Raw genomic sequence first — 12,985 nt, 5'->3', positions numbered from 1 at the left:
AGAAAACTGTGTAACGTGAAAAACTGTTATGCTTGCTGATGAAAAAGGGAAATGTACAGTAAAATCGATGAATAAGCGAGAAATTAATGTACAGACTCCATCAATGGACTCTTTATTAATAAGTTATGATGCAATGGCACAGTATGAAGACTAAATGAATTTAGTTTGCACTGCAGTTAAGGGCAATGAAAAAACATCAGGCATTCTACATAACGTTAATATTATGGGTTTAACTTAAAAATTAGTTGAGACGTGATAAACGTGCGGTTACATTTTTTTTTGACTAGATTTTGATTAGCTAACGATTGCAGAGATGTGCGCGAAAAAATTGATTAATCATTTTTCCCTCGTATTTAGCCTCTCCCAAGTTTCACTGATGCCCATCCACTCGGGCATTTAAAATTAATTAATGGTAGTCGCTAGATCTCAGATCTATCTTACGAATAACATACTCTGTCTTTTTATCATCTTTTGGTATATGTTTCCCCTAATGAACCCCTCGACGTTGCGCTCAACGACAAAACGACTCTTGTATTACTTATAAAAATTTTTCACCTCTAGTTCATGATTTTTCCTCGTACGAAGCATTACGACGCTATTCCCTTATTGAATTGCACAAGAACAATTATTGTACTGATCTTAAATGACTAGGATTATTAGAATAACTTGACTTAACTTTTTTTTTCCCCCTCGTGAATAATTTTGGTTTTTGTCTCCTAAATTGTCTCAGCGGTCGAGCCGCTATGCAATTAATGCTTGCCAATACATGAATAAAAACAAAATAATAAAAAGTAACTCTTCTGATTGAAAAAAAAACAAACATTTACAGTTATCTCATGGTATTAACAACTATTCAGAGGAATTCTAGCTGTTTATCAATTTTCTTTCATTACGTCTAGAGAATTTCCTCAAGGTTGAAACGTTCATTAAAAAAAATTGTTGCATTCTGTTGAAATTAATAAATTGAATTGATCGAGACTAGCACACTCGCCCAAATCCCCCATTATTTTCTATTAATATAATCTAACAAGGAGAACACTGCCTCGTCTTATTTTTCGTTTATCATTTTCATTAAGATCGAATAGCCGCAGGCAAATCATAACTACAAGAGACATTAATTTGCTGATTGGAATTATCACCTATTGTTACGTCTGCAGGATAAAATAAAACGATGGAACTGGTAGATTCGTTAATTATTCGTTAAATCACGAGACTCTCTTGCAGTTATGGGTGTATTCCACCTGCATATGGAATTTTCAGTGCATAGACAAGGTCAAGTGTCATACATTCACTATTGTACTCGTCATCGATACCAATTAACACGAGTATCAATCAATAATCCGATAAAGCATTTAAAAATGAGAATCGTACATAATTTACTAATTTTTTTGCATTTCTTTTTCGTTTTTTTTTGTACACATTATTCCTCATTTGTTAGAGATCCATAAAATAGCTAGAATGACTGAGACGGTATTGCAATTGCTGCAATAAACTAATAAAACCTCAAAACAACCCCTCCCCACGTAAATATCCATCACGAACAAAAAAAAGTATGTGAGCTTTTCGTAGATTCACATAAGCATTTTTTTAAAAAATGCCATCTCTCCCTCACAAGCATTATCGTTTGAGTCCCCCTCACTTGGTCTTTCAATCGATTTAAAAATAAAAACATTCTGCAAAAATGTATAATCCTCGGAGCAAATCACACCGCAGGGCCTCGATAAGTACATAAGTACCATCTCATTTATCCTCAATCAATATTGGGGATGGAAATTCATATCAGCCGGATAGAATATCTGTCATGACTGAGTCAGTTACTAGAAAAAACTTCTAATTACTTAATTTTTTATCCAATAGGTTATCACATTCCTATTCGGCTGTGGTAGAACTCTGCTGATTGTGATGTCAATCAATACCATTTGTCATTTTTCTCAGCAAGTCTCACGACTCTCTGCTGATTGCTGTCTCTGGGACTGGTCTGAATCGTCTGCACCTGGAATCAAATCGAGTCAAGGCAATCACAAATAACACTTCAATTTCTCCAGGACTGTTCTACTAAATAAAAAAAACAATTCATCCTCTCAAAATGAATAAAGTGAATGATCGGCAAAAGCACCTGAAGCAAAATAAAAAAGCCTCACTTAGCCAGCAACACAAATATAATTTTAACTACTCCCGATTAACTAGACTCCACACTGGTGGATAAAAAAAAAAATTACCTAGCATTGTTCTCAGCCACATGAGGTGGTAACGACGACGGTGGAAGTGGTGGTTGAGAAATAGGTGCTCCACTGCTGTCCGAGTCATTATCACTGCTCTCATCATTTCTTTTACCTGTATCAAGGAGATATGAGGGTACACCACGTGGATAAAACCTCGGTAGAACCTCGGAATTCGGTCTGGCCCTGCGCTGGGGTCTTTGGAATCTCAAATTGAGCTGACTCGCATCAGTCACGTACTTCTCACTCTGTCTACGTCTGCGTAGGGCCGGTGTACAGCCCGTAAGATTCTCATCCTCGGTGGAGCTTGTGGACGTTAACAACGGAGGACTGGGTCTTGCATCTGGCAATGTAGCGCATCTCCGGAGGGCTGGTGCCTCCGAGTGGACTGACAAGGGCTTTCCCTTCACAGCTAAAATTTACTTAATGTGTTAGTACCGCTAAGAAGCACTAAATCATCATTATCTGCTAGACAATTACAAGTGAAGTAATGATTCCTATGATTTTCAGTGGTTCGGGCTACTTCAAAAGCTTTATGCAGTGAAATAAATCCCTAAAATAATCAAAAAATGTATTCCTCCTACAGCAAAATGAACATTAAAAAAAAATTAATTGAAGGAGAGGAAAGAAAATTGTGTGAAGAAGAAATGTCCTTTTTACTGGAAAATTCCTGCAAAAAAAAAAATGACTAACCAGAATCCTTTTCCTTGGACTGAGTCGAGGATCCCCCGGACTTGTCAAGTTCACTGGCAGTTTTTCCAGTGTTGGGTGTATTTTGATCTGGCGTAGACTCAGATAGTGAGCACCGCGGACTTTTAACTGGTACTGGTATTTTACTATGGACACTGTGAGGTCTACCACTATCACGTTCTTTATTGTCTTTTGATTCACGAAGAACAGTATTATTCGTCGTCAATGGTGTGGAATTTGTCACGGCTTTATTAACGGATGTATTGCTCGTGTTTACACGACTCTCTGTTGCATCGTAATATATCGATGACTCCTCGGGGGCGGGATTGGGACTGGCTGGACTCACTGTCGTACCATTCGTCAATTTTTCTATAAAAAAAAAAGTATGTAAATGTAATGAGAGAATGATCGATCGATAAATCGATAGAACGGGGATGGAACATCCGATAAAATTGAGATATTGATAAAAATTTATAGAAATGAAATCGTAATAATTATGATATCCACAAAATATTTGGCAATGACCTCGACTAAATATAAATTCACGTGTAATTATATAGAGTAACTCATGCCAGAAATAAGAAGGCCGAGTAGAATCCCTCGTTTTTTTTCCTCTCAGATTCACAAGAAAACATCTAGGAATAGAAGATAAATGGATTCCTGTCATATACGTTAAAATTGTCTCGTACTATGAATAGGTTCCTTGTCGGCAGTCGTTTGGACGACAGTAGCACCAGCAGTTGAGTCGACAACTCGTATCTCAAGTCGTCCAGCAACAGCCTCTTCCTCTTCCTCACCATTCATCGTAAATGACGATGTGAATGCCACTGCTGGAACACTGGCTCTTCTCGTTACTGCACTCTCTTTGGGCTCGTCGTGTCGCATTGCCACGTTCCACATCACATCGACTTCGTACAAGAGATCGTCGAACGCAGCTTGTTGTACCTGAATTTAATAAACTTGACTGATTAAATTTCCAGCAAAAAATATCCCATATTTCGTTAAATCTAAAATCGATACATTTTGAGATATTCAATTGATACGTGGGATTGGATTAATCGGATCGAGGACATGGGGAGAATGTCTGAATGAAGTAGATGAGGATTTCTCACCAAGGGTGCTTCAAGATGAGCTCGTACATGTGGCGCCAGCGCCGGTACGCTCCATGCACGTGGCAGTGCGCCCTGGAGATCCGGATACTTCTCGATGCCAGTGATATTGAGACATCTCCTGGGTGCCCCTGGTCGGGGTGAATCCTCACTTATTCTGGACAATACCGTCTGTATCGTACTGAGTGCTGCCTGCTGAGAGATATTCCCTGTTATAGATAATGCCTGACCCACAGGGGATCTAGCTTCGTGGGTGCCAGTGATGGAGCGACCAGTGGCCACCGTCTCATTATCAACTGTGGACTACTCAAAACCTTTTTATGCTGCAATTTTTTTTTTCCCCTCTACACATTCAACACCGATAGCAGCAAGTCGCGTTAAATAATATATCAAATAGAGTAATGGATTTACATGAGAGATTGATGCAACGAAAAATTATTATTTGCAGGTTGTTGTTGAGAAAGAAAGTATATTGAGTAACAGAAAATTTATCGTGCCTCTCGGCTGATTTGTATGCAGGCTGGATTTAAACTTAAAATATATTGATTTTCTTCGTAATATGCATTAGGAATAAAGTAAAAGCGGTGACAGGCAAAGCAGAGAAACGAAAAAATAGTAGGTTCGGCAGGGAATCGCAGTGCATCGTTGAGAGGAGTCAAGCGAGAGTACCCATACAGGCCAGACGTGGCTAGAATACCAAAATACGATTCTTTGATTATTTTTTTCAATGTCTTCACGTGCGTGTATGGCTGATGAAGTTGATGGAATTAAATGAGCCTTCACCCTCATTCCAATCGTGTTAGGGATCATAAGAAAACTAGATGAACCTCGAAGCCATGAAATGAAGAAAGTTTATACAATCCTTCACATTTGCCCCACTAATCTCATTTCCCTTAAGGATATCAAAGTACTTTCGCTATTTTTTCATTATTCAAATCCACTAGCTCATCAAGCCCGTAGTCTCAAGAAATTCGAAGCGATCCTAATGAAAAATTCGAAACAACGATTTAATGACGAAATTGTTTAATTGAGCCCTCCAGCATCTCTCCCCAGTTGATTAATGGTGGGTGGATACAAAGAAAAAAAATCCCATTCAACTTAAACCCCAAAAGGAATAATTGATCCGCAGAATCCCCGAGGCGCCCCGTACCAGCCTGTAAAAGGTACTTGGATATCCTCACCCCCAGAATTAATACACCCACCTCCCATTACGTGCATGCAATGCCCAAAAGTTTCGTCAAGTCTCACCTGAGGAACGATGGATGGTGGAGTCCCCTTGTGCTCCGGGCTCTGGAGATTCTCCCCCTTCCACTCATTATCAGTCTCCTCTGAGTCATCAAACTGTGACTTCCACTGCGAGGCAAGTGTGAGTCCTCCTCCTCCCCTGGTGACTTGCTGTAGAGCCGATACATTGTCATCGTCAATCTGAGCGAATTGCGTGATAGAGCAGTCCCTGACAGTTGATCGTCCAGCTCTGGGCTGAGCCCTCTGATCAGTTCGCCTCCTGGGCTCCCTCCTGAGTGGCTCTCGTTGCTCAGTAACAGGACTCTGATTTCCCTGTTTAGTATTCGTAACGTCATACGAACAGTAAGATGCATCGACCTCAGTCTGTATCCTGGGGCTGGGTGGCTCCCCAGAGTTGGTCTCGTGTGTTGGAACTACTCTTAATCTCGCAAATGTCGCGCCACTTGCGGATTTTCTCAGTGGTGTGGCAGCATTTGCCACGGTTTTTGATCTCGCCACTTCAGAAGTTGATCTTGCAGATGCCATGAGGGCATCACCCTCGTGATCCACTTGTTTCTCAACTGGTGGTACTGGTGACTGTGGCTCCACAGCCATCGACACAGCTCTGCGTTTCTTGGGTGAGCTCTGAGCTGGTGGCGTTGCAGCCACCTGTCCAGCTTGCTGATGAGTGTTATCAGTTATCTGTATGGTAGCATTGCAATTCTTGTCACGACCATGATTGCTTATGGCTGAGGTAAATGGCACTGGTGAGCCATCATTCCCCAGGAGTAATCTGCACAGACTCTCGATATCTATCTTGGCTTCCTTTCTGTTATCCGGCTCGACATTCTCCTGATTATTGGTATCGACATTTGGTGTCGTTGGTGGTTGGTTGATGGTTGTGGCTGTTGTGAGTGCTGGTGGAGCTGTAACGGTAGGTAGGGATCGAGTTGTGGGGAGCCCCTCATTTGCCACTGACGTTCTCTCCCAGTCGTAGGGATCATTCAACTTCACACCCCGACGTTTCATGCACCTCTCGAAGAGACCTGCCAGCATCGCGTAGTCAGGCTTGTCAGCGTACTGGAGATTCTGGATGTGCTCCAGGAAGAGGCGCAGGTCTGAGGGCAAGTGCTTCAGCAGAAGTCTGTGATCGTATTTCTCCTTGAGTATTCCCACCTGCTCCTTGTCCTTTATTTTTCTCCAGGGCAATTGCCCATTGACAAACTCTACTAGCATGTAGAATAGCGACCACAGATCGTCGTGCCTTCCCATCTCTTTGTTCCTGTGGGCATTCACTGAGGCATAACGCACTGTTCCACGAAAGCCTGCTGCTGCACGTGCTGGTCTGACTTCTCCAGTGCCTGTGGTAAACTGACGGGCAAGGCCAAAATCCAGCATGTAGACTACTCGACAGTTGTGCGGATGACGACCAATTGAAAAATTCGAGGGTTTAATGTCTCGGTGGAGGAAGCCCACTTGGTGGATACTCTCTATTGCTTTGAGAATCTGGAGACCGAGACGAAGTGTTGTGGAGAGGGAGAATGCACCGCGGGGCTGGGCACGTCGAAGCTCTGCGAGATTTTTACCCTGGAGCTGCATCACTACGTAATTGAATCTGTCATTCCGACCACAGCCTATGAATCTGCAGACGTGATCTTTACCTGGGGATTTTATTCCGTCGTTTATTCGATCTCGAAGGGACGATAGATGTGAATAATTGACTCGTCGCCTCCAGTGTACAGAATTCAAAAGGATAATCCATGATAATCTCATGATATTGCGGGAAATTTAATTAATTAAACGACAATGGGGATTGAAGATGAATTTTAGATGCAGAAGTTTGAAATTTTGTGGATCGAAGGGAAATCGAGTTGTCAATTGTAGATTAATTATTGAATCGTTACAATAGAGGCCATGAGTCGTATTTTCTGATAATGGAGTTTTACCCTGAAGTTTTTTGAGGACGGCAACTTCCATCTTGAGGACTTGCTTCGGCTGCCTGGCGGATTCGACTTTGAGGGCCACCTGCTCCTTCGTCAGCAGGTCCAGACCCTCGTAGATCTCTCCAAAGCCACCACCACCGATTTTCCTCATCTTTAGCAAGAATTAGAGATAATCAGATGATCAATCACTCTCATAAAAAATTCAGTTATTACCCTTCAATCCAATACATTCACAATTAAATTTCATTCAGCTCGGATTATTGATTAAATGCGCCACAAAAAACGGCCCGGAGTGAAATAAAATTGACGTGCAGTGAATTAATGAATTAAACTATTGAGATATTCAATTCAATTCGACTTTCCAAGTCCAAAAGAAGTGAATCGACTTGATGCCCCCAATTAATCCCTGAATGATCGAACAGATGATGATCTTGATTACTAGATCCTACTGCTGATTAAATCCCAAATACCCATCGATTCCAAAAAAAATCTGCGAATGAACTTACAACTTTCCACCTCTCCTTGACCACATGGCCGGGTTGCAACAAATCCTCGCTGGTCATTGTAATGTTGTTATTATGATCAGTACTCTCGTCACCTACATTCCTCAGCACCAACTTGCCCGGATGATTGGGATGCCTGACAACAGAAAATCCCCAAATAACAAAAAAAAAAAAATCACCCCTCAAGCTGCCATGACAGTTCTCAGGTGGCGAGTGATAGGGGGTTGTCCAGAAATAAACCTCCTCTCATGCACTTTAACCGGCGATCATCCCAACAATGATTACCCAATCAATACCCCCCGGACGAGGAAAACGCCCCAGAATCATGAGCCATCGGTAACCTAGAGGACCCCCTTCCCCCGAGGACCTACCCACCCCCAGAAAAACCCGTCAAAAATTGAGGTGAAGGAAAAAAAAAAGTCAGTAGCTCGGTCCATTTTAGGCAGCCATGATTGCGTGTGGCTAAAGGGTGCAGTCGTATCACAGGAGGGGAGGGTTGCAGAAGACATCTACATCTACAACTACACAACACCCCCGCACCGATTACTCGATTATCCAATTCCCCAAAATTACCCGAATAAATCAATAAATCAATCAATCACCCAATAACCACCCCTCATTTAACCTGTCATCTCCACCGAATTCACTGCCTCGATAAACCCAAAACGAAAAAAGAAGAAAAAAAGAAAAACAGCGAACCGACTTTCTTCCCCACGCAATCGTCGATCCAAATATAATGACATTTTATTTTTACTGACGTCGTCGGTCGGTCTTCCCGATTATATCCACTGGTGTATCCCTCTGATCACTCACATCGACGACCAAGACACCCTGATAATGAGTCAGACAAATTATTTCTCACAAGTCATTAGTGACAAATGAAATCTTACGGTTTTTATTATTTACAGGCTCTGGTTTATCATTACTGTTGGGATATGTCCTCTTGTAGTTTTTTTTTATTATTGCGGATCGATCTGGTGAGTGTAGATTTGTGATGGGGTGGCGATTCGCGGTGATCGCGCGAGAACCGCACGAAACACCGTGAAAAACTAGTTGTACACCGTTGTAACGGCCATCTTCATTGGGCCTCTCACGCGATTTGTTGTGTCGTCGTGTGATGGCGGCACCCACGCGCCATTGCGACTCGCGCTTCACCCATCGATCCAATCGCCCCCTTCACCCCCTTCCTCCCACCGCCAGCCGCCCACCCACCGCCACCCACGAGACCTTGACTCTTCGAGTACTCGCGGACCTCGCGGATCTCGCGGATCTCGCGGACCTCGCGGACCTCACGGGCCTCGCGGCAATTTTCAAACTTTTTCTTTCACTTATTTATTTATTGCCATCAAATTTATGCATTGTTTATTAATTTAGCATGTATCATTTATTTTTTCGTATATTGATTTAATTTAATCATTCATATCTCGCGATTTACGATTTAAATTAAAATATTTCAGTTTTATTGGAAATTGAAGAAGATAATTAATCATTGAATGACAAAATCCTAATGAATTCCATTTATTATGAATACGTAATTGCAACAAATTCAATGTTTTTTAATGTAAAACTCCAAGAGGAATAATCTAAGTCCTACAAAAGATCTTTATTCTCACCACCACGTCCGCTAAACACTGGAGTTATCAAACCTCGCGAAGACGAGGTAAAATGGACTGCAGGGGAAGCTATTTCTGGACCATTATTTATATAAAAATCAATTTTCCATAGCATGAACTATCGTGCATCAGACGATGGCTCGTGATTGATGACATGATTTTTTTTTAAATATCAGTCGAATCGAGATCATCGCGAATGCTCTCCCTCACGCGATATTTCCAATTCTCTTTACAGATGTAAAAAAAAATTTATTCCTAACGAGCATTAAAAACAATTAATGACACTCATCACCGATTACCGAATTGTTTTAACAATCAATAATTGTCTTCCACAACTCAATTGCTGTAGTAGTGTGAGGTTTGCATTTTTAATTCGATCAGGAAGTTCATTAATATTCGAGTGGAAAAACTGGTGTTGTCGGTCTATTCTGAATCAGCAAGCAGGAAAATATCGGGTGTTTTTTTATATCGAGATCTGCGTGTAAAATTAGATGGGACTCGTATCTTTATTCAATCTTGTAACGTAATCTGAATTTTGCCAATCCACGGGGATAAATCGGAGTAATGAATCAGTTGTGAATGTACTAAACGCAAAAAATAGTACTAATGATCTCGGGTTAACGACGATATGAGGAAACTAGAGAAATGAAAGCTACATCATTTGCGGACGAGTGCAGTCGGGTACAAGGAGAGATTAAAAATAAAATCCCATTTATGATTTCTCTTTTATGTTTACTAATTACGTAGGAGGGGCACAGGAAATCTTTCATTTTGCCCCACCACCCAATCGTTATTTATGATAAAAAATATCTCGAGTACAGATATTCATCAGACACTCTCTTTATTCCGAGGAAAATTCCGCATGCCAACGAATTTTTCCCTGACCGTGAATTTTTTCTAGAACTGCACTCGATTTATTACAAACAATTCCTCTCTAAAAATGTCAGTACTAGAATTATAATTCCCAAAATCCCAATCAAATCGCTATTCATAAAAAATCATTGACAAAAATTGATTGACTCCTAAAAAAACGAAATAATTCGCCGTCACTTTACGCCCTTTTTCTCCGGAACAATTTATTAAATATTTCCAAACTCATCGACACTAGCCTGTCACAACCTTTGAGAATGGACCATTGAGATTATTGCTTAAATATTCTGTCTGATTAATTCTATTAAATTAATTTAATTGATGAACAGAAAATTAATTGACGTACCACTTCATGATTCCGCGGGAAGAACTTGTAAATTGAACGAAAAATTAACACAGAATTGGGGAAACCACTTGATTGGAATGGGTGGACTGATGGGATACTGGAATTAGTGGTAATGTCGAGTGGAGACTGACGAGAGGATGGAAAAGTGGTGTCGGTGGCCCGAACGGTTTAACAGTCAAAACGATAGTGACGTCCAGATATGTTTCCCCAACTATTTCCACTGGCTTACGTGCCACTTTGCTACTGAGTTTAACATTTTTATCCCGTAATGTGACGCATGGACTATTGTCACATTGCCCTTGAGCGATCACCAACAGTTTATTGGATTTTAATGGATCCAACTGCCTTCATTGCACCTCCAATTCTCAAATGCATCTTGGAAATATGTACGGTCGTCGCTCCCAGCCAAATTTAAATACTCCCACCTCTCTATCGAGATCTCAGGGCTCCTAACTATTTTCGATTATATCGAAGTTACGACGTCTTCGAGATTACGAGAAGAAATTACTATTCACAAGCCAAGAGGTAATTAACGAAACTAAGATAAATGCATTTTTTTTCGAGAATAGTTTTATAGCTGATTTCTCGGAATTGAAGACACATCGTGAATTTTTTGCATTAACATTTTTTATGGAAAATTATGAGAGCTTCAAAAATGGTATTCTTGAAAAATTCGGTATCTTCGCTCGATTTCGAGATATTGCCTGAAAACTGGAATGGAAAAAATTTCGGGGACGAGAACTGTTTGAGAAAATCGTGTGCCAGTTTGTTGAGGTGATTTTTCCGGGAAAATGAATTTTTAATGGCATCATAAAATTTATTGGTCAGTTAAACAATTTATGTTGGATTTTATTTTAACTGTTCATTATTATATTATTAGCGCAAGGAGATTTGGTAAAATACCGCGTTATTTGAAAATCTCGGTTTATCGCGTGGCAATAATGAGAATTAACGATGTCATTAATATATCATTAATAATAATAATTTCCAATTATTATTGAACGCAATTGTAATTAATTTTAAAGTTATGACAAAAGATTTTCCTCTGCGAGTTGACTGGCCCATTCTTTTGTATTAAATATCTAAATATAAACATTAACAAACTGCATGCTTTCTCCGAGCCGATTCCTCTCACAATTGCATCTGTCATCAGTCCCATATTTTCTCAGAAACCTTGCGATACGTACGTCGGTGTCATTACGGGGACAAAGTCATTTGAAGAAGGAAACGGACCAAATCTTGGAGAAGAGCCCAGAAAATCTGAAAGACGAGACGTCGGGGGAAAAAAAAACGGCAATTACTATTTCCTATTTTTCACATCATTCTCTAAAGCCTTTCGAGACACGTTTATGAGGCACTGAGATAATAATTTATTAAAATGGGTAAACCTATTGTTTGCGGGTAAAAACGATTGTTTTTATTCAACTACATTTAAAACAATAAATATTTTTAATATTCTAAGTACGCGACCATTTATTAATTTAATCTATTCATTAATTTCGCTTGTAGCGTCAATAAAATTCGTTTGTTAATTGACTGGATTTTTTTTTCTCGGGGACAATTAGTCGATTTAATTAAATTAGGTACTCAGGATTTTTTTGTAAATGGCTTTATCACTTCAACCCATTTCCCTGGGTCAGACTCTCCCTATTTTAAACCCATCTGGCCCAGTTAACTCCAACTGCTCTGGTGAACTCAGATTACCTCGTGAAATAAACTAGTGTATTTATACCTTTTGTTAATACCGAAAAATCTGAGGGTAAATAAATTCGCCAGAGAGTTGTTTCACTCGTCGATGATGAATGATTAAGTGGAGGTCATTCACCCGAGTCCAGTTCCCCGATCTCAGAAGATCGAGTTATAAAATTGAAGAATCAAAAAAATGATCAAGTATCGATTTTTGATTTATGAAAATTGGAAAACTGGAAATTTATTGTGGGATATTTTTTGTGAGCTGTTGTTTAATTAAAAATTATTTTCCTCGTGGTTTTTTCAGACGAATTAATGATCTTTCGTGCTAACTAGAATGCAGTCTCATTGCCAAAGCGAGTTATCGAACGGCTGATCTAAGGCATTCTAACAAACACTAAACCATTTCCTCAATTTATTTTTTCTTCAGCCAATTGTAACGCGATTTAACTCAATTCGGGGAACAGGCGGGTTTACGAATAGCAGAGCTTCTCCCAGAAATTATTTCTATCTTCACTAGAAAAGAAACTCGCCTTTTTAACAATCTACAGCTGTCTAGAAATTCCCTGGATCCTCATGAATTTAAGAGCATCCCCGCAATAATTAAATTCAATTAAACAGAAAAATCAATTCTTTCAAAATCCAAATACTCCATCATAAATGCAATTTTAATTAAAAATAACATAAAGATAATATCCATAAATTCTGCATTAACTTCAAAAAATGAATGATACTATAAATAAATAAATCGATGAATTAATTAATGAAATTTATTTATT

At 39.8% G+C, this 12,985-nt stretch overlaps 1 protein-coding gene across 8 annotated transcripts; it reads right to left on the bottom strand.

Moving 5' to 3' along the window:
• Positions 1-469: 469 nt before the first annotated feature.
• On the bottom strand, positions 470-10,684 carry Asator (tau-tubulin kinase asator). Of its 8 annotated transcripts, none has more exons than XM_011299470.1 (10): positions 8,579-8,765; positions 8,388-8,519; positions 7,692-7,824; positions 7,189-7,336; positions 5,267-6,903; positions 4,022-4,321; positions 3,599-3,854; positions 2,913-3,278; positions 2,220-2,631; positions 470-1,993 (listed from the first exon to the last, which is right to left on the bottom strand). In XM_011299470.1, exons 2-10 carry the CDS (start codon positions 8,429-8,431, stop codon positions 1,942-1,944), a joined length of 3,348 nt encoding a protein of 1,115 aa, XP_011297772.1. In that variant the 5' UTR covers positions 8,432-8,519; positions 8,579-8,765; the 3' UTR covers positions 470-1,941. The 8 variants fall into 8 exon arrangements, with proteins under 8 accessions (XP_011297772.1, XP_011297775.1, XP_011297777.1 ...); XM_011299473.1 differs by having other exon boundaries at positions 4,022-4,210; XM_011299475.1 differs by having other exon boundaries at positions 8,447-8,519.
• Between the last annotated feature and the right edge of the window lie 2,301 nt (positions 10,685-12,985).

The sequence above is a fragment of the Fopius arisanus genome, unplaced genomic scaffold (assembly GCF_000806365.1).
Source record: "Fopius arisanus strain USDA-PBARC FA_bdor unplaced genomic scaffold, ASM80636v1 scaffold00014, whole genome shotgun sequence".
NCBI classification, from domain to species: Eukaryota; Metazoa; Arthropoda; class Insecta; order Hymenoptera; family Braconidae; genus Fopius; species Fopius arisanus.
Note: the sequence above shows the minus strand (reverse complement) of the source record. Positions and strands in the feature narration are given on the sequence as shown.